The sequence below is a fragment of the Equus quagga genome, chromosome 13, assembly GCF_021613505.1.
Source record: "Equus quagga isolate Etosha38 chromosome 13, UCLA_HA_Equagga_1.0, whole genome shotgun sequence".
In the NCBI taxonomy this organism is placed as follows: domain Eukaryota; kingdom Metazoa; phylum Chordata; class Mammalia; order Perissodactyla; family Equidae; genus Equus; species Equus quagga.
Window position 1 is genome coordinate 82,525,797 of NC_060279.1, and position 22,960 is coordinate 82,548,756.

The window sequence follows — 22,960 nt, forward strand, 5'->3', positions numbered from 1 at the left end:
ACATGCAGAAACAGTATCAATCCCAGTAAGGATGAGTCAGTGCCCCCTCCAGGAGGGAACAGATCTGACGTAAACAATCTACCACCAAGTGGCAGTTTGGTCTCCTAGAGATTGTATCGTATCATGATCTCAGTGTTGGTCTTTGTAACTGGCAGGTTAGACATTCAGAAAGGGAAGTGGCTATTTCAGTTGTGGCAAGTGGGATGCCATGTTGTTGGGCCCATTCAAAACCTTCATTCCTGCCACCATAGCTACTGTGTCTACATCCCTAGAGTGCAAAGACTGGGAATGCAGAGGACTGAGCCTGGCCAGTCTCAACTCCTCTGCTCCCCTCCCCTTCTCCTCTGCAACGGGGGTCTTCTTGCAGGCACTGACGAGGGACATAAACATCCACTCATTTTGCACTCTCTCCAGGAACCTCATGCCCCTGGTCCATACAAACTTGTCACTCGTCTGCCCATCTTGATTCTTCAGTGCCTCTGAACAACCAGACAAGCCATTTGCCACAAAGGGCACATATATCCTTACTTGAGCCACTTCTCCCAAAACAAAAGTGACACTCAATTGTACTTGTCCAAGATCTGGCCATGAAGAGGATTTCTCCACACCAATGTCCTTTAGGGCCCCTCTAGGTGGGATGTGATGCGGCATCAGCTCATTTGCAGCTTACCCCCCAAATATCAAGGTGATCCCTCCACCTGTAAACAAGGCCTGGGCTTTTCCAATTCAACCAGCCAACCAAATGTACAATATAACAGTCTGACTCTACTTTTGATGTTGGATTGTTTCTAGCTTTCAATCCTCCTCTCCTGCTTCTGCCCCACATTTGGACAACCATAACAGAGAAGCCCACATGTTCCTTCCCTTTCCACGGGTGGCAGAGCTAAACTCTCACCCTCACCCAGTAGCAGGGCAGAAGGAGGTGGTCCAAGGTAACAACAGTTCTCTTTCACTTCCAGGATAGTGTCATGAAGGCCCGGTGAGGGAGCTAACCTTCCAACCCCACCCAGAAGCAATGACAGTAGTTGGTATTCCACTCCTTGCTCCCCTCCCCAAAGAGAGGTCAACAGAAATTACTCAATCTGAACAGACATAAAGCAGACAGGAAAAATTAAAAACCAAACCAAACCAAACCAAACCAAAGCAGAGCCTCAGGGACCTGTGGGACAATAAAACAGAAAAAAGAAAAAAAAAAGAGATCTAACCTTCATGTTACTGAAGTCCCAGAAAGAAAGGAGATAGAGGGTCAGTCTAAAAATAATACTGGAAGAAACACAGACTGAAAATTTCCCAAAATTGGCAACAGGCATACACCTACAGATTCAAAAACCTCAACAAACCCCAAACATGACAAACAAAAAAAATTCTAAACCAGGACACAACATAATTAAATTTCTGACAACTAGAGAGAAATATTTTTAAAGCAGCTAGAGAGAAATAACACGCTATCTGTAGGGGAACAATGGTTTTTGAATGGCAGATCTCTCATCTGAACCCGTGGAGGGCTGAAGGAAGCGGCCTAACATTTCTCAAGCACTTTGAAAAAAGGACTGTCAACCATGAACAGTACAATGCACAAAATTTCCTTCAAGAATGAAGAAATAAAGACATTCTCAGATGAAAGAAAACAAAGAACATATGTTACCAGCAGAGCAACTCTGAAAAAATGGCTACAGGAAGTTTTCCAAACAGAAAGGAAATGTTAGTAGAACGCGGCTTGAAACTTCAGGATGGAAGAACAATGAAATAGAGGGAAATGGACCACCCTTCTTCTCACAAGCTTTTAAAAATGTTCGACAGTTGAATGAAAAATTATAACCTTAACAGATGAAGAGTAAACACCCAAGACAACTGTATTAAAAGAATAGTGAGGGGCTGGCCCAGTGGCATAGCAGTTAAGTTCGCATGTTGTGCTTCGGCGGCCCAGGGTTCGCCAGTTTGGATCCCAGGTGCAGACCTAGCACAGCTTATCAAGTCATGCTGTGGCAGGTGTCCTACATATAAAATAGAGGAAGATGGGCACAGATATTAGCTCAGGGCCAATCTTCCTCAGCAAAAAGAAGAGGATTGGCAGAGGAAGCTAGCTCAGGGACAATCCTCCTCAAAAAAAAAAAAAAAAAATAGTGAGTGCAAAGGGACCTAATAGAAGTAAAGTTTCTACACTTCACTCAAATTGCTAAGATGTTGATGACAGTAGATTGTGATAAGTTATACATGCACAGTTTAATACCTAGAGTAACCACTTGAAAAAAAAAAAAAGAAATCCCATACAAAGACATATACCCCAAAACACCATACATGAATCAAAATTGAATTCTAAAAAATGTTCATGTACCTAAAAGAAGACAAAGAACCACCTCCCCCTAAACACACACAAACTAAAACAGTAAAATAGGAACAAGGAACACAGGAAAAATTAAAAAGTAAAAGAAAAATGGCATATTTAGTCCCAATATGGCAATGACTACTATAAATATAAATGGTCTAATATACCAATTAAAAGACAGATATTGTCAAAAGATGGGGGGAGCAGGACACCTCTATATGCTATCTACAAAAAATTGACCTCAAATATGACAATATAAGTAGGTTGAAAATAAGAAATGGACAAAGTAAGAGATGGACAAAGATAACCCATGCAAATATTAATAAAAATGCATAAGTGGCTATAATATCAGATAAAGAATACTTTAGAGCCAAGAAAATTAACAGGGACAAAGAGGGATGTTAGTTACATCATGATAAAGAAACATACAATGACCAAGAAAATATGGCAATCATAAACGTATATACACCAAACAAGAAAACAGTCAAATACACAAAGGTAATAGAAGTAAAAGGAAAAACAGACAATTCCACAATTACAGTTTGGAATTTCAATGCTTCTCTTTCAGTGATTGACAGAAACATTAGAAAGAAAATCAGCAATGGCAGAGAAAACCTGAATAACACCATTGACCAACAGAACCTCACAGACATTTATAGAACACTCCACCCAACAACAGAATATACATCCTTTCAAGCACCCATGGAACATTCTACAAGAATGTTGTTTATAGGACATTTGTTTGTGGATCATTAAACAAACCTTAACAAATGTAAACGTTCTGAAATCACACAGAGCATGTACTCAGACCACATGAGAAACCAGAAATAAATAACAGAAAGACAACAGGAAATATTCCAAACACTTGGAAATCAAAGAACACATTTCTAAATAATCTATGGGTCACACAAGAAGGCTCAAATTGAATCAAGATATATTTAAACTGAATGAAAGCATAATTAAAACATATGAAAATCTGTGGGATGGAGCTCAAACAGTGCTAAGAGGGAAATTTATAGAACTAAATGCATACATTAAAATAGGAAAAAAGTCTCAAATTAATAAATCTAAGCTACCATCTCAAGAAACTACACAGAGCACAATAAAAGCAAAGCAAGTAGAAGAAAGGAAACAATAAGGATCAGAGAAGAAATTGAGAACAGAAAAATAATAGAGAAAATCAATAATATAAAAAGCTGATTTCTTTGAAATAGTCAAGAAAGCTGATAAACATCTAAGAAGATTAACAAATATAAAAACAGAGTGAACATACATTTCTAGTATCAGGAATAAAACAGGAGATACAACCCCAGATGCTCCTGTCACGAAAAGAATAAGAGAATACTTCAAACAATTCCATGAATTTAGTTAGAAAACTAGATGAAATGGAGTAATTCCTCCAGAAGGGCAATCTATCAAAACCCACCTAAGGGCCGGTCTGGTGGTGTAGTGGTTTAAGGTCACATGCTCTGCTTCCGCAGATGGGGTTTGCCAATTCAGATCCTGGACGTGGACCTATGCACCACTCATCAAGCCATGCTGTGGCAGCATCCCACATAGAAGAACTAGAATGACTTGCAACTAGGATATACAACTATGTACTGGGGCTTTGGGGAGGGAAAAACAAACAAAAAACCCCCACCCAATATGAAACAGATACTGTGAATAGTACTATATTGATTAAATTAAATAAATTGTAATTAAAAGCATCCAAAAGAGAAATCTCCAGGCCCAAATGGTTTCACTGGAGAATTCTACCAAACATTTAAAGATGAAATAACACCAATTCTACAAGATCTCATTCAGAAAAAAAAAAAGAGAGAGAGGAAGAACACTTCCTAGTTCATTCTGGGAGGCCATTATTACTCAGACACCAATATCAGTACAAAAAAATTAAACTAAAGACCAACACGCTCATGATTTTAGACACAAAATTCCTCCACAAAATATTAGCAAATGAAATGGTGCAACACATATATATAAAGAATTATATTTCGTGACCTGGTGGGGTATATTGCAGGGATCCAAGGCTGGTTCGACATTCAAAAACCAGTCAAAGCAATCCATCCCATCAAAAGGCTACTGAAATCACAACAATTGAAGGAGAAAAAGTATCTGACAAAACTCAACACCCATTCATAATGAAAGCTCTTAGCAAATTAGGAGAGAAACTTTCCAAACTGGATAAAAAGATCTACATAAAAACACACAGCTATCATCATATTTAATGGTCAACACTGAAAGCTTTCTCCCCAACACTAAGAACAAGGTAAGTGTGTCCTCTTACCATTTCTATTCAACATTGTACTGGAAGTTCTAGCTAGTGTACTAGCGTACTGTAAAGATAGGAAAGGGAAATAAAAGGGATACAAATTAGGAAAAAGAAATAAGATGTTTGCTATCTGCTGATATTATTGTTTATGAAGAAAATCCCAAGGAATCTACAAAAAAAACTGCTAGAGGGGGCCAGCCTAGTGGCATAGTGGTTAGGTTTGCACACTGTGCTTCAGTAGCCCAGGTTCGGATCCCAGGCACGGACCTACACTTCACTCATCAAGCCACGCTGTGGTGATGACCCACATAGAAAATGGAGGAAGATTTGCACAGATGTTAGCTCGGGGCCAAACTTCCTCACAAAAACCACAAAAACCCTCCCAGAATAAGTGAGTTCAGTAAGGTCACAAAATACAAGGACAACACATAAAAATTAATTATCTTTCTCTTATAACAGCAATGACCACGTGCCAAATAAAATTAAAAACTCATGAGGTCGGCCCTGTGGCTGAGCGGTTAAGTTTGCATGCTGTGCTTTGGTGGCCCAGGATTTCGCAGGTCTGGATCCTGGGTACGGACATGGCACTGCTCATCAGGCCATGCTGAGGCAGTGTCCCACAGAGCACAACCAGAAGGACCTGCAACTAGAATATACAACTATGTCCTAGGGGTTTTGGGGAGAAGAAGGAAAAAAAAAAGAAGAAGATTGGCAACAGATGTTAGCTCAGGTGCCAATCTTTCAGGGGGGAAAAAAATCCTCCCCCACATGACTCCAAAAAGAGGCACCTAAGACAAAAATCTAACAAAATATGTTCAGGATCTATAAGCTGAAAAATTAAAAAACACTAATGAAATAAACCAAAGAGGATCTAAACAAGTGGAGAGACATACCTCATTCATGGACTAGAAAACTCAACATAATAAAGATGCCAAATCTCAACAAAATGATCCATGGAATAATGCCATTTATATCAAAATCACAGCAAGATGTCTTGTAAATATAGACAAGCCCATGATAAAATTTATATGGAAAGCCAAAGAAAAAAACTGATATGGAAAGCTAAAGCAATTTTTAAAAACATAAAGAGGGAGGAATCATTTTACCCAATTTTAAGACTTAGTGATAGCTATAGTATTCATGATAGTGTGGTACTGGCAGAAGTTTAGACACACAGATCAAGGCTATAATATGGAGAAACAGACCAACATGAATACGCTGAACTGATTTTTGACTAAGTAGTAAATGCAATTCAGTGGAGATAAGATAGTCTGTTTAACAAATATGCTGGAACAACTAAACATCCTCAGGAAAAAAGGAAAGAAACTCAGTCTAAAGCTCACATGGTAAGGCAAAACTTAACTCAACACGCAGAGTTTTAAATGTAAAGGTTAAACGATAAAACTTTTAGGAGAAAATATTCAGGACCTACAGCTTGCTGAAGATTACTGAGACATGACATGAAAAGGATGAAGAGGAGACTTCACGATAATGCTATGGATTAACACAACAAAAATGACCGGGCCTACAATGGCAATACAAAACTACATGCGTGGTCATTTAAGCGGCCCTGAGGAGGGTTCAAAGTGAATACAGGATTATTTTTACATCTTTCTTAGAGTATATTTTTTAACGTGAGGGAATACTATCACACGTAGTTCAAAAAAACACCAAAGGAGGAATTCTAAAATACCCTGATAAAAGGTTCTAGTCTTTAGTCATTACACCAGGACTAAGCCCATGGTGACAACTATGCAGCACACACGTACCTGCCTGCACACATGCCCACCTCACCTCTTAAATTCTAGTCGCTCTACTTGACAGTGAATCTTCACATCATCTTTTATAACATTAAAAATGATCTGTGTGTTTGTTTTTCTGAGTTTATCACTATCCTTCAACTTATTTTAGCTATGTGTTTTGTTTTGGCTCTAATTCGACCCCTAGAAAACTGTTGGAGAAACCTCTCTAAAGAGGGTTGAAGAAGCTCAGAAACCATAATAAGAGGGGAGAATCAGGATTCATCTGGGAAGGTTGCCTAGCCACACTGTCATCCTCACCCCACAGAAAAATAAAGAAAAAAAATAAGTAGATCAAGCATGAATGTTGGGTGGTTAAAGATACAGGAAGAAACATGTTTTTAAAAATATCAGTCTTAAGTGTGCGGTATAATGGACCCATTCATATGTATATCTTTATCTCCTTAAATATTAAAGTTATTTTCTCATATTTCTCATGAAGACTTATGCCACTCAAGGGTTGAGACAATGCTATAGAACAAAGGCATTCAAAAAATGTTTCCAGACCTGCCCTCAACTGTCTGACTGTCCTGACAATGGACAGAAGTGAATGTCTATACAAGACAAATGAAGGGTATAAGGCCTTGTCTCTGAACAACACTCCCCTCTCCCTGAATCAACTAAGGGATGACAAATTGCCACAGGCTGGTCACAGAAGTCTGAGAGAAGATGTGCTTGCATTTCTTTCTCTTTTCTCTTCCATGTCTTCTCCTTCTTTGTTTAAATATTCCTGAGATAACACTGCAGTGTAAACTAAGGAGAAAGATGTGGCTGAAGTTTTTGCTAAGTGCACAATAAAGACTGGATTACTCTCCTGGATGAATCTCAGACGTGGAATAAGGCTCTAGGCTGGGTCAATTTCCAATATGACTCTTCAGATGACAACTGATATCCTGCAACAGGGCTTCTCACAGAGAAGAAAACTGAGGGGTTTCTCTTTGGTATGAATGATCAGATTCTGAGTAAGATGTTTTCTCTGGCAAAAGATTTTCCTCAGTGTTTACATTCAAAGTCTTTCCCCAGTAGGAGTTCTTAGAGGATGACTGAGGATTGCCCATTTGGGAAGGGTTTTCCCACTTCTGCCACACTGACAGGGTTTCTCCCAGAATGAACCCTCTGATGCTGAGTGAGGGATGAGCTTCGACTGAAGGACTTTCCACACTCACTACACTCATAGGGCTTCTCTCCAGTGTGGATGATGGAATGACGAATGAGGCTTGTGCTCCAGCAGAAGGATTTCCCGCACTCCATGCATTCATAGGGTTTCTCTCCACTATGAATCCGCTGATGCCTTGTGAGGCCTGACCTGCGGTTGAAGGCCTTCCCACACTCCATGCACTCAAAGGGCTTCTCTCCAGCATGGATGCTGATGTGCCGAATGAGGTCTTTCCTAGTGCTAAAGCCTTTCCCACATTCTTTGCACTCAAAAGGTTTTTCTCCAATGTGGGCCCTTTTATGCAAGATAAAAGTGTAGCAGTAGGTGAAGGCCTTTCCACATTCAGTGCACACAAAAGGCTTCTCCCCAGTGTGGATAATGGCATGTCGAATGAGGTTTGCCCTCTGGCAAAAGGCCTTGCCGCACTCTATGCATTCATAGGGCTTCTCTCCACTGTGAATCCGCTGGTGTCTTGTGAGGTATGACCTGCGGTTGAAGGCCTTCCCACACTCCATGCACTCATAGGGCTTCTCTTCAGTGTGGATGCTGAAGTGTCGAATGAGGTCTGACCGATTGCTAAAGGCTTTCCCACATTCTTTGCATTCATAGGGTTTTTCTCCAGTGTGGGCCCTTTTATGCAAGATAAAAGTGGAGCAGTGGGTAAAGGCCTTTCCACATTCAGTGCACTCATAGGGCTTCTCCCCAGTATGACTCCTCTGGTGCTGCTTGAGGTGTGACCTGCGATAGAAGGCCTTCCCACACTCAAGGCACTTATATGGCTTCTCTCCGGTGTGAATGACGTAGTGTTGTATCAGGTCTGTGCTGTCACAAAAGGCTTTCCCACATTCGTTGCATTCGAATGGTCTCTCTCCGCTATGAATCTGCTGGTGCCATGTAAGGTGTGACCTGCGGTTGAAGGCCTTCCCACACTCCAAGCACTCAAAGGGCTTTTCCCCTGTGTGGATGATGTAGTGTCGAAGAAAACCTGTCTTATCTCGAAAGGCTTTCCCACATTCTTTGCACACAAAGGGTTTTTCACCAGTGTGGCTTCTGTTATGCAAGACTAAATTGGAGCGATGGGTAAAGGCCTTTCCACATTCGCTGCACATATAAGGCTTCTCTCCAGTGTGAATCCGCTGGTGCCTGGTGAGGTGTGACCTGCGGTTGAAGGCCTTCCCACACTCCATGCACTCATAGGGCCTCTCCCCAGTGTGGATCATGTGGTGCTGGAGAAGGTGTGTGCTCTTGCTAAAAGTTTTCCCACACTCTGTGCATTCATAGGGCTTCACTCCAGTGTGAATCTGCTCATGTCGAACAAGGAAGCAGTTCTTGTTAAACACTTTCCCACATTCCTCACACTTATAGGGATGTTTCTCTTCGTCGATTGAGGGATCTTTTGCTGGTCCGTGTGAGTCACGTTCATAGACAACATCTGGAGAGACTCGCTCCCATACAATCCTTGAGTATAGACCATCATCTGTCCCTAAACCATCACGTTCAGGGCTCATTTTCCCAGGGAGCATGTCCCTCTGGAGGTCTATCTCTGGTCTGGAGTGGCCTTCCAGAATTTCCAATAGCTCATCCTGATCCTTGCCTTGCCCCTCCTGGGAGTCCCCTGGGGCTCGCTGAGTCAGGTGTTCCTGGGGTGAGACGTCCTCAGACAAGGCCAGGTGAGAAGGACTAGGTTCCGTGGTCTCAGGTTCTGTGCTCTCACCTGAAGGGAATATAATATACAAAAGGGCTCAGTAGAGATGGCAACGTAGAATAAATGAAATCACCACTTCACTGAGAACAAGAAGATGAAAATAGAGGCTTGCACCTGCTGTTTTTTCAAATCTCTGAAACGCAGGTTTGCAACTTCTTTCTTTTTGGTCTTGGACTCTTGAAACCTTTAGAGATGAAACCCAGAGGGACAGGACTGATGGGGGACAGACTGTCTGGAGACAAGGGTTGGGTAGAGTAATGATGACATGGGACATGGTGAGTTTGCTCAAAGCAAGAACATCTCCAGGTGCTACAAGAGGCCAGCGAAGGGGCACCTAATGCAGCTTAGATGGGAGACAGAAGAGGTCAGGGAGGCTCCCAGACAGGGTGCCTTATGAGCTGAGTCCTCCTGGAGAGGTAGAAGTTGCTGTATAAAGAAAGTGGGAAGGCCACTTCAGCCTTAGGAAATAGAATGAACAAAGGCAGAGTCTCCCAGTAATCAGGGAACTGCAGTGCATGAGGATGGGGTTGTTGAGAGTGGATCCTCCAAGAGGGGAGTAGTGTCCTTACAAGAAGACACCAAGAGAGCTTGCTGCTTCTCTCTGCCATGTGAGGACACACCTCTGCACATCAGGAAGCAGACCCTCATCAGACACCAAATCTGCAAGCACCTTGATCTTGGACTTCCAGCGTCCAGAACTGTGAGAAACAAATGTCTGTTGTTTAAGCCCCCTAGTCTGTGGCATTCTTGTTATAGCAGCCCAAACTAAGACAGCAAAGTATGAGTAACATTCTCATTCTGGAGTTTGGTGATGTTAAGTGTATTATTTCAAAAAGGAATGAATGAATAAATAAATAATGTAATTAATATATCAATTAATCAAGGTCATTCATAAATCAGTGATAACAATGTGTCACAAACCAAGGTTTATGATTAAACGAAATCTCTACCTGAGGTCCACTAAACAAAAGTAGGAAGTCATATGACTATTATGATTAAGATCATGGTCTCTGACCACAAAATCCCTAGACACAAAAACCTATTGAGTTCCAGAAGAACTCAATATTAGCTTTCTGGCACCTGGCAATGCACTCAAATTCCATAAGCCTTCATTTTCTCTTCTAAAGAATAAAGCTAAAAAGAGAGGCTGCCTTGTAGAACTGCTGTGAGGATCAGGTGAAACATCGCATATACCATATTCAGGATGGTGCCAGACGCCAACTGAAAAATCAACACACATGAGCTTTAAGTTTTTGTTATAGGTTAGTCAAATAATATTCAGCTGGAACCTAACTAGGAAGCACATAATTGAAGGTCTAAGAATGTATGGATTAACCTTGGAGAGTATTTAAGAGTAAGAAGAAAGGGTCACGAGATGCCTGATGAGCCAACATTAAACTAGTGACCAGAGTAAAAAGAGAACAAAGGTCCAGTGAGAACAGGGGCAGAGGACCCAGAGGGCCAAATGCTCAAGCGCAAGACCATCTGAAAAGCCTGTGCTATGTCGTGAGCTCACGTGGCATGGAGGTCAAGTGTCAGCTCTGGAGCCAGAACACCTCAGCTCAAACTCTGCCTGAACCGACTCAGCTGACACTGGACAAATTACTTAGCCAATCCTGTCTCAATTTCCTTGTCTGAAAACCTAACTTTCAGTTCCTGCCTCACAGGTTGTCGCGAGAGTTAAATGAGAAAATGCCTGTAGAGCGCTCAGCATGGTGCTGGACACCACAGCAGCATCCAGTAACTACCACTATGGCCGCTGCTGTATTTGAAAATGGGGAGCAAAGCAGTGACGTACAAGGAACATTTGAGTGCTGTAGTGCAGAGGACCCTCCCTGAAGGCCGGGAATGTGAAAAGGTGCAGCCGCTCTGCAGAAGAATTTGGCAGTTCCTACTAAAGCTAAACATACTCCTACTCCGTAACTTGACCTGTACACAGACCTGGATATATTCCTAACCAGAATCAGTGCTTACATACACCAAAAAACATAACAAGCAGAATTAGGTTGAAAACAACAGGGATGCCCATCAAGAGGGGAATGGAGAAATGAGCACAGTTTTTCACAGAATGAGATATTACGCTTTAACAAGAGCGAACAAACGCCAACTGTACACAACCACATGAGAAGAACCTCACAGACACTATGATGGTCAAAAGAAGACAGATATGACAGACAGGATACTGTGGGGTTCAACAGTCAAACTGTATCTATGCTGACAGTCTACATAGGGCTTACCTAGCAGAAGGGGCTACTGAGGGCAGGAAACCCTGATGAGGTGCTAGAAATATTCTATATATTGACCCAGGTGGTGGTTACATGGGTTTATACGTATACAAAAATTCATCCGGCTGACTTCTGAAGATTTCTCGACAAAACAGCATATGAGTTACACTTCGTTCCAAAAGTAAAATAATAGACAATGGGAGGTATGGAACACAAGTGTAGACATCTCTTGCAAGAATGAGACAAGTTCTCCAAGAAAATGAATTGTACAGGGAAAGTACAGTCAACGACAGCATGAAGTCATTAGAGAGGCATAAGCATTTTTTTTTTTTTGGAGGGAGATTAGCCCTGAGCTAAGATCTACTGCCAATCTCCCTCTTTTTGCTGAGGAAGATTGGCCTTGAACTAACATCTGTGACCATTTATCTCTATTTCATACCTGGGACTCCTGCCACAGCATGGCTTGATAAGTGGTGTGTAGGTTGGTGCCTGGGATCTGAATCGGTGAACCCTGTGCCACCAAAGCAGAGTGCACAAACTTAACCTTTAGGCCACCAGGCCAGCCCCGAGGCATAAGTATTTTTTATTTACTTTCCCCAAGTGTGAGGCAACTGAGCATATTTTTCTGTTGAGTAGACAATGGATAGTTACAGAAGAGGCAGAAAAGAAGTGAAGAGGCAAGTTCCCTAAAAACGTATGATCTAGACTCTGGCGTGGGAATTGGCCATGGTCCAGAGCAAGGCCTCCTCTAGGACAGCGAGAAGGGAAGCTACACGTGAGAGATTGAGATGAATGTGTAAGGGCTGAGGATCAAGCAACACAAGGACGTACGCTGTGTTTTCGCCATGAAAACATGTGGAGACATCAGTGGTTGGGGGAGCAGTGAAGGCCTGGAACCAGATGTGAGCAGCTGGAGGAACTTGTGTGGAAGACAGGGCAGATCAGAGCCACAGAAGAGATGTGGGGAGACCACTCAGAGTGTGCTGGCATCACCCAGGTAGAAGATGTAAACCTGGACAGAGACTGGGGATGGGTCTCCTGTGGGTGGTGGAGGTGATGGCGTCAAGAGACTTGCACGTAAGATGGACATGAGTTGGATTTGTCTGGATGCAGGAGTTGGTGGAGACGGACGTGTTGAGGAGCTGTCAGGGGCTGTACCCAGCCTTCTAACCTGCAGGGGAGGTGGGAGGAGCAGGAAAGATCATTAGCTCCCTCCCAGGCATACTGAGTGAGAGGGGCCTTTTCCACATTCACAGGAGATGTGGGATTCAGGACAAGGGTGAAAGTTTGGAACAGACTCTGAGGGGCTATGGAGAGGATGGTCAAAGACACTCACAGGCTGGCTGAGCAGCCCAAGGGACAAATAGAAGGGAGACAGCATGACTCTGTGGTGGCACCAATCACCACACATGATGGCCCCAGCGCCTCAGCAGTTCAGATGTGGGGCAGAGAAGGTCCACTGTCACCTTGAGGTTTTTATTAAACAGGAGGGGCAGGACGACAGGGAACAAGGGAGTGCTGCTGAGTTTCTGACTGACACCCAGAGGAGGGGTGGAGGGAGAAGGTGGGACAGGGTGGGATGCAGAGTGTAGCTGGAAAGGCCTTGCTTCCTTCAAGTTCAGAAGGAAATGTGAGAGAGTCTCATTACCCAACAGGACTAACAGCATGATGTGAATAATACTAATAGCTTACTTTTGCTGAGCCACTCACCACGGGTTAGGCCCAGTGCGAAGCAGATTCATGATAATCGATTACATCCTCAAACAACCCAATGACACAGAAGCTATTATGACTAGCATTTTCCAGGAACAGACTGAGTGTAGCAGACCACACTCACCCAACACTTTGCTCCTCTCCTTGGACACACAGCTCAGCCTCATTTCCCAGCCCAAGGCACCCAAGTGAGGCCAAATGTCTTGTCAGTGGAAAGGGAGGGGAATAATGTGTGTGAGAGTCAGTGTGACATCTTCCATTTTCTGTTGTTTCTCCTCTGCCAGCTGGAGGACGCCAGGACACCTTAAAGTCTCATGTTGATGACAGAAGGTACTTGGGTCCCTGAATAACTGCGTGGTACCCAGCTCTCTGCTGACCCACATGGTCCTTGGTGTGAGGAAAATACTTTTCATACACTGAGCCACCAAGACTTGGAAACAGCTTGTCAGTGAGGTTTACCTTGGCTGATCTCATCTACAAAGGCACAGCAAGAGGTGCGAGCTCCTCAGGGCCACAAGGCTGCTGTGTGTCACAGCTATTGTTTTTTTAAGCCCAAGCAGCTGGAGCTGAGAGCCTGAACTTACCTACATACCCCCAGGAGCAGGAAAGAGTGTGATGGGGAGGAGGGGAGGGAAGGGGGCAAAGGGACCCCAGGTTAAAAGGCTCCATGGACCCCAAGCCTCCAGAAAGTCTGCAACAAGGGAACTGCCACAAATTCCAGACGCTGTGGTCGTCGTGCTGTCTGCAAGCTGCTGTGACCCCCACTGGCCAGCTGCTGGCACCCACCTGTGCAGGAGCTTGGGGAGAGGCCTCTCTTCAACGTCCATAACTCTGGGCTGTGCTCCAACTGGTAGATCAGCTCTGGTTTGGGTAAAGGACAGCCTGTTCACAGAGAAAGGAAGAGGACATGGGGATTTTAGTGAGAAGAAACTCCTCGCTCTAGATTGGGACTTCAGGATTTGGAGGAGACCTGGGAATGGAGCTGCTCCCATCCGTGCAAACAAAATGCTGGGACTTGGAAATGAACTGCAAAAACCCCAGCACCAATTCCCTTTGATCTCTACCCTATAGAGTCCCAGCACTGCTCAGACATATTTCCTGAGGATGCTTTCTAATGACTCCAAGTCAGGGGCCTCAACCTCCCTGCACCTCCTAACACCTGGGTGCCTGGCAGCCACCGTAGACCACTTCAAACAAAATCTCTTGGGGAGGCCTGGGTATCAGCCGACTTTAAACACACCCCCGGTGATGGCAGCCCGCCCGGTAGGTTAAAAAGCCCTGGTCTCCATCATCTCACAAATGGCATCCCTGATCATCGGTAGTCTGAGGCAGGCAGGTCACCTATGCCAGCCACTCTGAGTAAAGAGGAAGCCTTATTCCAGAAGCAATGAACGAGGTGCCTGCAGCTCCTGTCATCCTGAAGCATCTTGTGACTTCTGTGAGGGAACCATCCTGAGCATCAGGATCAAGGAGAGGAAGCAAAGAAACAGATAACCGGGTTGCCACCCACCAACCTGAGAGCCAGCACCACCTTTGAACTTCTTATTAGGCAAGATAATAAATTTCTTCAGGGTGAAGACTGTTTGAGCTGGTCTGTCATGTAGCCAAACACATACTGACAAATATACGGGTAACGACTCTGTAGAGAAACCAACGGCAGAGGTTCCAGGACCCACAGAAAGCTCATTGGCAGATCCTGAACCAAAGCTCAGACTCATCAGTCCTCGCTAAGAAAATGTTCACTGATGTCTGCCAGAGGGCAGTGGAAAGATAAATGAGACCTTCCTTCAGCTCTGTCAGGAGTCATGCCCCTCTGACCTCAGGACCTTTGCACACATCAGCCCTTCTACCTGAAATGCTGTTCTCTCCTCATCTTGCTCCATCCAGCTAACTCTCTTTGGCTCTCAGCTCAAATATCATTTCCTGAGAAGACTTCACTTAACTGTGGCTTGTGAGTTCATGTGCTTCATCGGTCTGCCATGTTGCCATGGGATTTTTAATCCTAACAGTAAGCCAAAAACTAATATTTAGGGAACTTTCTGGGTTCAGTTCTGCATGTAGGAGCTTGGAAGTCACCACTCCATCCTAACAAGTGAAAAGCTGAGCAGACTAAAAAATCAACTCTTCTTGGATCAGTAACAGAGGGGAGGACACAGGGCAAACTGCTATCTCCAAGACTGGAGAGACAGGCAGTGAACATGGGCAGTCATGGCACAGGAGCAGAGACCTGTGAGCAGAAAAGCCATGGAACCAGTGCCAGGATAGCAAATCTGAAATGTAATGAACGAAAGGCTAGAGGCTTGGTGTGAACAACGCTGAGAGTAAAAACACTGCAGGGGGACACAGTCATGGGGGAGCCCTCACAGTATTATGAGATTTACCTCCAGGAGCTCAACCAGATTCACACAGTAAATAGAAGAGAAAAAGCCCCTTCAGCTTCTGGCAGGGGGAAGGAAACAGAACTAATTTTGAAACACACCACAGCACTCTGTTCTTAACAAGGCCTGCCTTCAGGAGAGGCTAGTTAGCCGGAGCCTACACCACTGGGGTTTTATCAGAGCCTAACTGACCTGGGGAAGGAAAATACCCAACTCCAGTCAACTATAGCCATCTTGTCCTACCTAACAGGCAGAGAAAAAACTGAGGAACATTCGTGACAGTTACAGTCGAGGCAGTGGCTCAGTGAAAGCCCAGCCCTAATCCTAGGACCACAGAACATCTTGCCCTCTCCCCACCTCTCACCACCTCATCACTAAAGGCCTATTTATAGCACCTCCTTTTACCCACCACATCATGTCTGTCTATCAAGAAAATATTACAAGTCATACCAAAAGGCAAAAACCACAATTTGAAGAGACAGAACAAGCATCAGAATCAGACATGTCAGGGATGTTGAAATTATCAGACTGGGAATTTAAAACAACATGCTCAGGGCTCTAATGGATGAAGTAGACAGTACACAAAAAAAGATGGGCAAAGTAAGCAGAGAAATGGAAATCCTAATTACGAACCAAAAAGAAATGCTACAGATCAAAACCACTGAAGAACACCTTTCACGGGCTTATCTGTAGACTGCACACGGCTGAAGAAAGAAATCTATGAGCTTGAGGATGTATCAACAGAAACCTCCAAAATAGAAAAGCAAAGAGAACAAAGCCTGAAAAAATCAGAACAGATTATCCAAGGACTGTGGGATAACTATAAAAGGTGTAACATACAAGTAATGAAAATAACAGAAAGAGAAAAGACAACAAAACAGAAGAACTACTTGAAACAATAATGACCGAGAATTTCCCCAAATTAATGTCAGACACCAAACCACAGATACAGGAAGTGGAGAGAACACCAAGCAGGATAAATGCCCAAAAAAAACCCCAAAAGAAAAAAAAACCACACCTAGGTAGGTATGTCATTTTAAAACTACAGAAAATCAAAGATAAAAAAAAAAGTCCCAAAAGAAGACAGAGGGAAAAGACACCTTACCTACAGAGGAACACAGACATGAATTATATCTGATTTCTCCTCGGAAATCATACAAGCAAGAAGACAGTGGAAAGAACTATTTAGAGTGTTCAGAGAAAAATCCCACCAGCCTTAAATTCTGTACCCTGTGAAATTACCCTTCAAAAGTGAAGGAGAAATACAGAATTTCTCAGAGAGGGGCCAGCCCCGTGACCAAGTGGTTAAGTTTTCACGCTCCGCTTCAGCAGCCCAGGGTTTCACTGGTTCCAATCCTGGGCACAGACATGGCACAACTCATCAGGCCATGCTGAGGCAGTGTCCCACATGCCACAACTAGAAGGACCCACAACTAAAACATATGCAACTAGGTACTGGGAGGATTGGGGGAGAAAAAGTAGGAAAAAAAGAAAAAAGAAAAAACAACAGAAAAGCAAAGCAAATCTTTAAAAAAAAGAATTTCCCAGAGAAACAAAAATTAAAGGAATCCGTTGGCATCAGACCTGCCTTACAAAAAATGTTAAAAGTTCTTTAGAGAGAAGTAAAATGATATAGGTCAGAAACTTGGATCTACAAAAACAAAAGAGGAATATCAAAGAAGGAATAAGAAGATAAAATAACTTTTATTTGTTTTAACTGATCTAGGAGATAACAGTGTGTTCAAAATAATAATAGCAACAATGTACTCGACTGTGTACACTTATGTATATATCTGGTGTGTGCGGGTGTATATACATGCTTACCTGTGCTTATATAGAAGTGATATGAACGACAGCAATGATACAAAGAACAGCAAGGAGGAATTAGGATTATTTTGTTATAAAGTCTCACACTACCTGTGAAGTAGTACATAGTGTTATGTGAAAGTGGACTTTGCTGTAAATGTATACTGCAAACTCTAGAGCAACCACTAAAAAAAGTAAGGGAAAAAAAACTATAACTCATACACTAAGAAAGAAGAGAAAACGGAATCATATGAAATGCTCAACTGAACAGCAAAACGAGAAAAAGAACAGAAGACAAAAATAGGAACAAAGAACAAGGATGACCAATAGAAAACAGTAACAAATATGTAGATATTCCTTCAACTATATCAATAATCACTTGGAACATCAATGGTCTAAATGCTCCAATGGTCTAAATGTCCCATTGTTCCAAACCATTTGCCCTCACAATAGCCCTGTGAAATAGATACTATATTACCTCACTTTATCTGTGAGATACCTGAGGTACAGAGGGGTTCAGTAACTTGCTCAGGAATATACAGTTCACAAGCAGCAGAGTGGGGATTGGATATCCGGGCTGTGGCACCAGACCCATGTCTGCCAAGTGCTACACAAAAGAGGACCAGCAATGCTCCTGTGTGGGTCCAGCAGCTTCAGACCAAGTGGGCTATGGTGGTGAGAAAGATGTGAGCAGGAGGATTCAATCCCCAGGAAACGGGCCACAGGGAGGGGCAGACTTGATGACATCAGACTTTAGCATTTCATGAACCACTAAAAATAAAAAATTGGAGATCTCATACAGTGATTTGGTCAAACAGAGACATTTGTATAAACATCAAACAGCATCTATTCTTATCAACATTTTACAAAAGAACGAACTTGCACTACCAAAAAATGCAGGAGAGAGCTTTTCACATGAAGATGTGTCTTTTCTTTTCTTTTTTTTTTTTTTGTGTATGAGGAAGATTAGCCCTGAGCTAACGTCCGTTGCCAATCTTCCTCTTTTTGCTTGAGGAAGACTGTCACTGAGCCAACATCTATGCCAGTCTTCCTCTATTTTATGTGGGATGCCGCCACAGCGTGGCTCAACAAGCGGTGCTAGGTCTGTGGCCAGGATCTGAACCTGCGAACCCCAGGCCACTGAAGCAGAGCATGTGAATTTAACCACTACACCACCATCAGGCCAGCCCCTGAAGATATGTCTTTCAAATTGAACGGATTAAGCTTTATGAGGGACACACTGCAACAGCCCCATTTTCCTTACTTGCAGAGGATGGCATGCTGGGAGAATTAAACGAGTGAAGCATGAATAGAGACAATATAGACATACAGAAAGAAGTAGAGGCAAGGAATGCGTGGGCCTCAGAGAGGCAGAACTAAGTGACGACAACCATCTGCAAAATAAGTGTGGCGAAAAAAAACATTGTGAAAAGACAGTGACACGAGCAGACCCACAGAGAGAAGCCAGGACAAGAGACCCAGAAGCCAGGGCACAATTGAGCTTCTCTAGGTTCCTATACCAGTCCATCAAAGAGCCTCACTGGAATGCCTGCCTCTGGGTTCTGCAAGACACCCTCATTTCCTCCCAACACATCCCTCTCCTTTGGCTGTGACCAAAGGCAAACCGTATTTCTTGCTCAACCCTCTCTAACTGAGACATAAGGAGACCAGGCAGAAAGAGGTAGTCCAGAAAACAACTGAGGTTGTGGGGAGGAGGGCAGGCAGGCTACAGAGGCCTTCTGAAGCAGCCAGGCCTGGAGCCAGAGGGTGGAATGAAGAAGGTGACAGGTCCTCCACATGGCAGAGTTGGGCACGTCTTACCCAGAGAGACCAGGAGCCCGCAGGTCTCCAGCATCACCTCCTGGTACAGAGTCCTCTGGGTGGGCTCCAACTGCCCCCACTCCTCCTGGGTAAAAGTCACGGCCACATCCTCAAAGGTCACAGACATCTGGAAAGTCAAAGAGAGGTAGTAGTGTTGGTCTTAGGGCCGTTGGATGAGAACAAAGACCATCTCTCTCGATGGTGAAGGTGCAATGAGACCAAACACCTCCCAAGGACTGAGCTCCGTGCTAAGCTCCAGGAGGCAGACACTGCTTTGCACTGATTACAGCAGAGTAGGGAACAGAAGCCTCCTATGCAGGAGCCAATGGAGAACGACACGGTCAGCACCATCCTGTGTGGGACAGAATGGTAAGGACTCTAACATGTCAGACGAAAGGAAAGAATAATAATGATAATGAAAACAATACAGTAATTACAGCAACAGTGCCTGAGACTCATTGGTCCTCACTGTGTGCCAGCCTTGTGCTGAGGGCTTTACATGTCGTGTTAAAGGGACTGAAAGTTCCCAGCTCTGAAGTCATACTCCTGAGGCTTGAATCCAAAATATTAAAATCAACACTTGCCTGCTATGTGAACTTGGAGATCTCACTTCATTTCCTGAACGTCGATTTCTGGATCAATACAATAATTCTCACTCAGCAATAATAGTTATGAGAATTAAAGAAAAAATACTTGTAAAAGAAAGACTAGGGTGACTGGTCATAGCACGTGAGGTCAACACCACCATCGTCTTCACGTCAGTCGGGAACCTGAAGTCCAGGGAGCTCTACCAGTTCACCCAAAGTTTACATGTGTTCTGAGCAGAGACGGCATCTGAATTCAGTTCCCTCTGGTCTAGAGGCTAATTTCATAACGCCGACACTCCTCCATTAGTTAGCAAAGTAAAACTACAGTTACCAAAGACATGAAGCATTTCAACTAAATTTTGCAGTTACATTCATTTCTGCCACCACTGGAAACATTTCTGTAGACATGGGCAGAGGAGCTGGCTCATTATCACCCACCTCAGAGGACAGTCACCTGAGTTGCTGGCACCTGCTTGGGAAGTGGCAGGGCCTGGACCAGCTCCTGTCACCTTCTGCACCTCGGAGAATCCACAAGGAGCCATTACTTCTTTTTCCTACCTCAGTCCTGACAACACGTATCCCTGAGGACAGACTACTTCAGGACTAGGAAACAGGACTTGCCGAGGACAATGCAGGCTGGGCCATGAGAATAATGGCCTCTGACTGGCCACATTTCTGTTCTGGCTGAGCAGGATGGAACATTCAGCAAATGACACACAGTCTGGCCCTCCTAGGACATGTCTCAGCACATGGGAGGGGAGGGCAACCATGGCAACTCCACAGGTCCTCTGGGGACCCCTTAAACAACCAATATACCTTTTTTCTGTCCATACATTTCCACCTGCTGAAATACCACGTCGCCCACTGGTGCCCAAGACCACCACTGGAAGGAAGCCCACTCTGCTTGCAGAGTTTACCTTAGGTGTCACCTGCAGGCCTCCCTATCCACTGTTCAGGGAGAAGAGGGTAAAAACACAGGTTGTGGTGGTGAAACACTGGTTGTCAGCTTCTGCTGCTTAAGAGCTGCAGCGAACTTGGCCAGGTAACTGAATCTCTCTAAGTCTCAAGCCGTACTTCTGCAAAACAGTAATAGTACCAGAACTTAACTCTGAGGAGCCGAGGATTAAATGAAGTGACACATTACGCCTGCCTGTCAGCCCACAGCAAGGACTCAATGAAGGCCAGCTATTATGGTTCTTTTATTACTGTTTCCTCTTTGTTCCCACAACATCCTGGGCAGATTCCACGATGCCCCCTTATTTAATGTTGCCAGGATTCCTACACAGAAATGCCAGAGAATGAGCAAGCCGGGAAGGGGTCATTTTAGCCTGAACTGCCAGGAAAGGCCTCTCCAAATGGGTGACATCTGAGCGGAGGTCAGCAGGATGTGAGAGGGAGGCCCTGCGAAGACACACGGACAGCGTCCCAGGCAGAGGCCAGCGCAAAGACCAAGGCTGGGGATGAGAGGGAACCGAGCACGGCCAGCTGGCTTTGTCTGAAGACCCGTGAACCAGGGAAGAAGGACGGTCAGAAGAGGGGGCGGGGGCGGGGGACGGGACCTGCAGGCCTCGGCGGCGCGGGCCTTGGAGGGAAGCTTCATTCATCCTTCCCGCACCGACTGAACACCCGCCAGAGACCTGACACTGCTGCAGCACTGCGGATAGGGACAGCCCGGCGCCACTTGCTGGGAACAAACGATAAGGACAGAGAGAAATCGAGGGGCTCAGCTGGCCTCTAGCCCGCACAGGAGCCCGCCCCGAACTAGGAAAGAGGCTGCAATGCCGAAAACGCCGTCCACTCACCCGCGCCGGGTCCCTCCACGGCGTCGCCATCATGGCCCCCCGTGGAGAGCGCGGGGCCCGGAGCGGCGGCGACAGAGGCGGCTTCAGGATTCAGCCGACCGCCACCCCCCACCCCCCGGTACCCAGAGCGGGGTGGCCTCGGCTGACTGTCGCCCTCCGAGCTTCCGTTTCCCCGGCGTGAAAGGCGCACCAGACCCAGGGCGTCGCGTCAGGGGACAGAGGCCAGGGCCCCTGGGGGCGCTCACGGGACACCCCCGTCACGGAGGACGCGGCCGGGTGTCTGGCCCGTGCAAAGACGCAGAGGCGGACCCCGCCTTCCTCGCCGCCCCTCCCTGCTCGGGCCTGGGGAACGCCCCCGGCACTTCTCCCACGGCCCCACAGGCGGGGAGGGCCGGCCCGGCACAGGCAGACGACGTACCAATCGGAGGGCCGGAAGCCCGCCCCCGCCGGCCTGGGCCGCAGGAAACGCTCCTGTCCTGGGCCGTCATTGGCCCAGCGCCCGCCGCAGACACCCGATGCACAGCCTTCTGGGTAGTGTAGTTTTTTTCCCCTACAAGCCACCGGCCGGGGTTAACTTTCGGAGCCTGTGTTCTCCCGCTGAAGTGCGCATGAGGACCCGAACGCCGTGTCATCCCGCCTCTTCGCAGTCGGAACAATTCGGGGCAACGAAGAGGGGGCGAGACCGTGCGTTCTACGCGCGGGGAAATCGAGGCTCAGGAGGCGGGCACCTTCGCCCGGGGTCGGGGCAAGTGCAAAGGGGCGGAACCGGCCCGGCTGGGCTTGGGACTCCCTTGCGCGTGGTCTCCGCCCCGCATCCTCTTATGGGGATGCTGGTGAATGAGCCGTCAGAATACCCGCCAGAGGAGGGCGCCGGAAGTCTCCCTCCCGCGCGGCGCGCACCCACGCACCCGCCTCTCTTGGGCCTTCTGTGACCCAGAGCCGCCTCCACGCCGTGCACGGATTCCTGAGTGATGGAGTTGGCCCGGAGCACCGCAGGAGTGGATTTGCCATCCTCTGAGGTGGGGAGGCAGCAAGTAGGGGCGACTTGGAGGAAGCTCAGGACTCCAGTCTCGAGCATGGTCCGTTTGAAATGTCTATAAGATCACACAGCGTGGGGCTGGCCCTGTGGCCGAGTGGTTAAGTTTGCGCGCTCCGCTGCAGGCGGCCCAGTGTTTTGTTGGTTCCAGTCCTGGGCGCGGACATGGCACTGCTCATCAAACCACGCTGAGGCAGCGTCCCACATGCCACAACGAAGAATATACAACTATGTACCGGGGGGGCTTTGGGGAGAAAAAGGAAAAAATAAAATCTTTGAAACAAACAAAAGATCACACAGCGTGTGTGTCTTGTATGCACTTCAGCCTGTTTGA

General features: G+C 45.6%; 1 protein-coding gene across 1 annotated transcript in view; it reads right to left on the reverse strand.

Moving 5' to 3' along the window:
• Nucleotides 1-22,002, reverse strand: part of LOC124250008 (zinc finger protein 543-like) — a 30,929-nt gene extending 8,927 nt beyond the window's left edge. Inside the window, exons 1-4 of the mRNA XM_046681683.1 lie at nucleotides 21,591-22,002; nucleotides 19,202-19,328; nucleotides 13,983-14,078; nucleotides 7,543-9,267 (exon numbers count right to left, since the gene is read on the reverse strand). Of these exons, the coding sequence (XP_046537639.1) occupies nucleotides 7,543-9,267; nucleotides 13,983-14,078; nucleotides 19,202-19,328; nucleotides 21,591-21,623 (1,981 nt within the window). The 5' untranslated portion in view covers nucleotides 21,624-22,002. The remainder of the gene's footprint in view (nucleotides 1-7,542; nucleotides 9,268-13,982; nucleotides 14,079-19,201; nucleotides 19,329-21,590) is intronic.
• Between the last annotated feature and the right edge of the window lie 958 nt (nucleotides 22,003-22,960).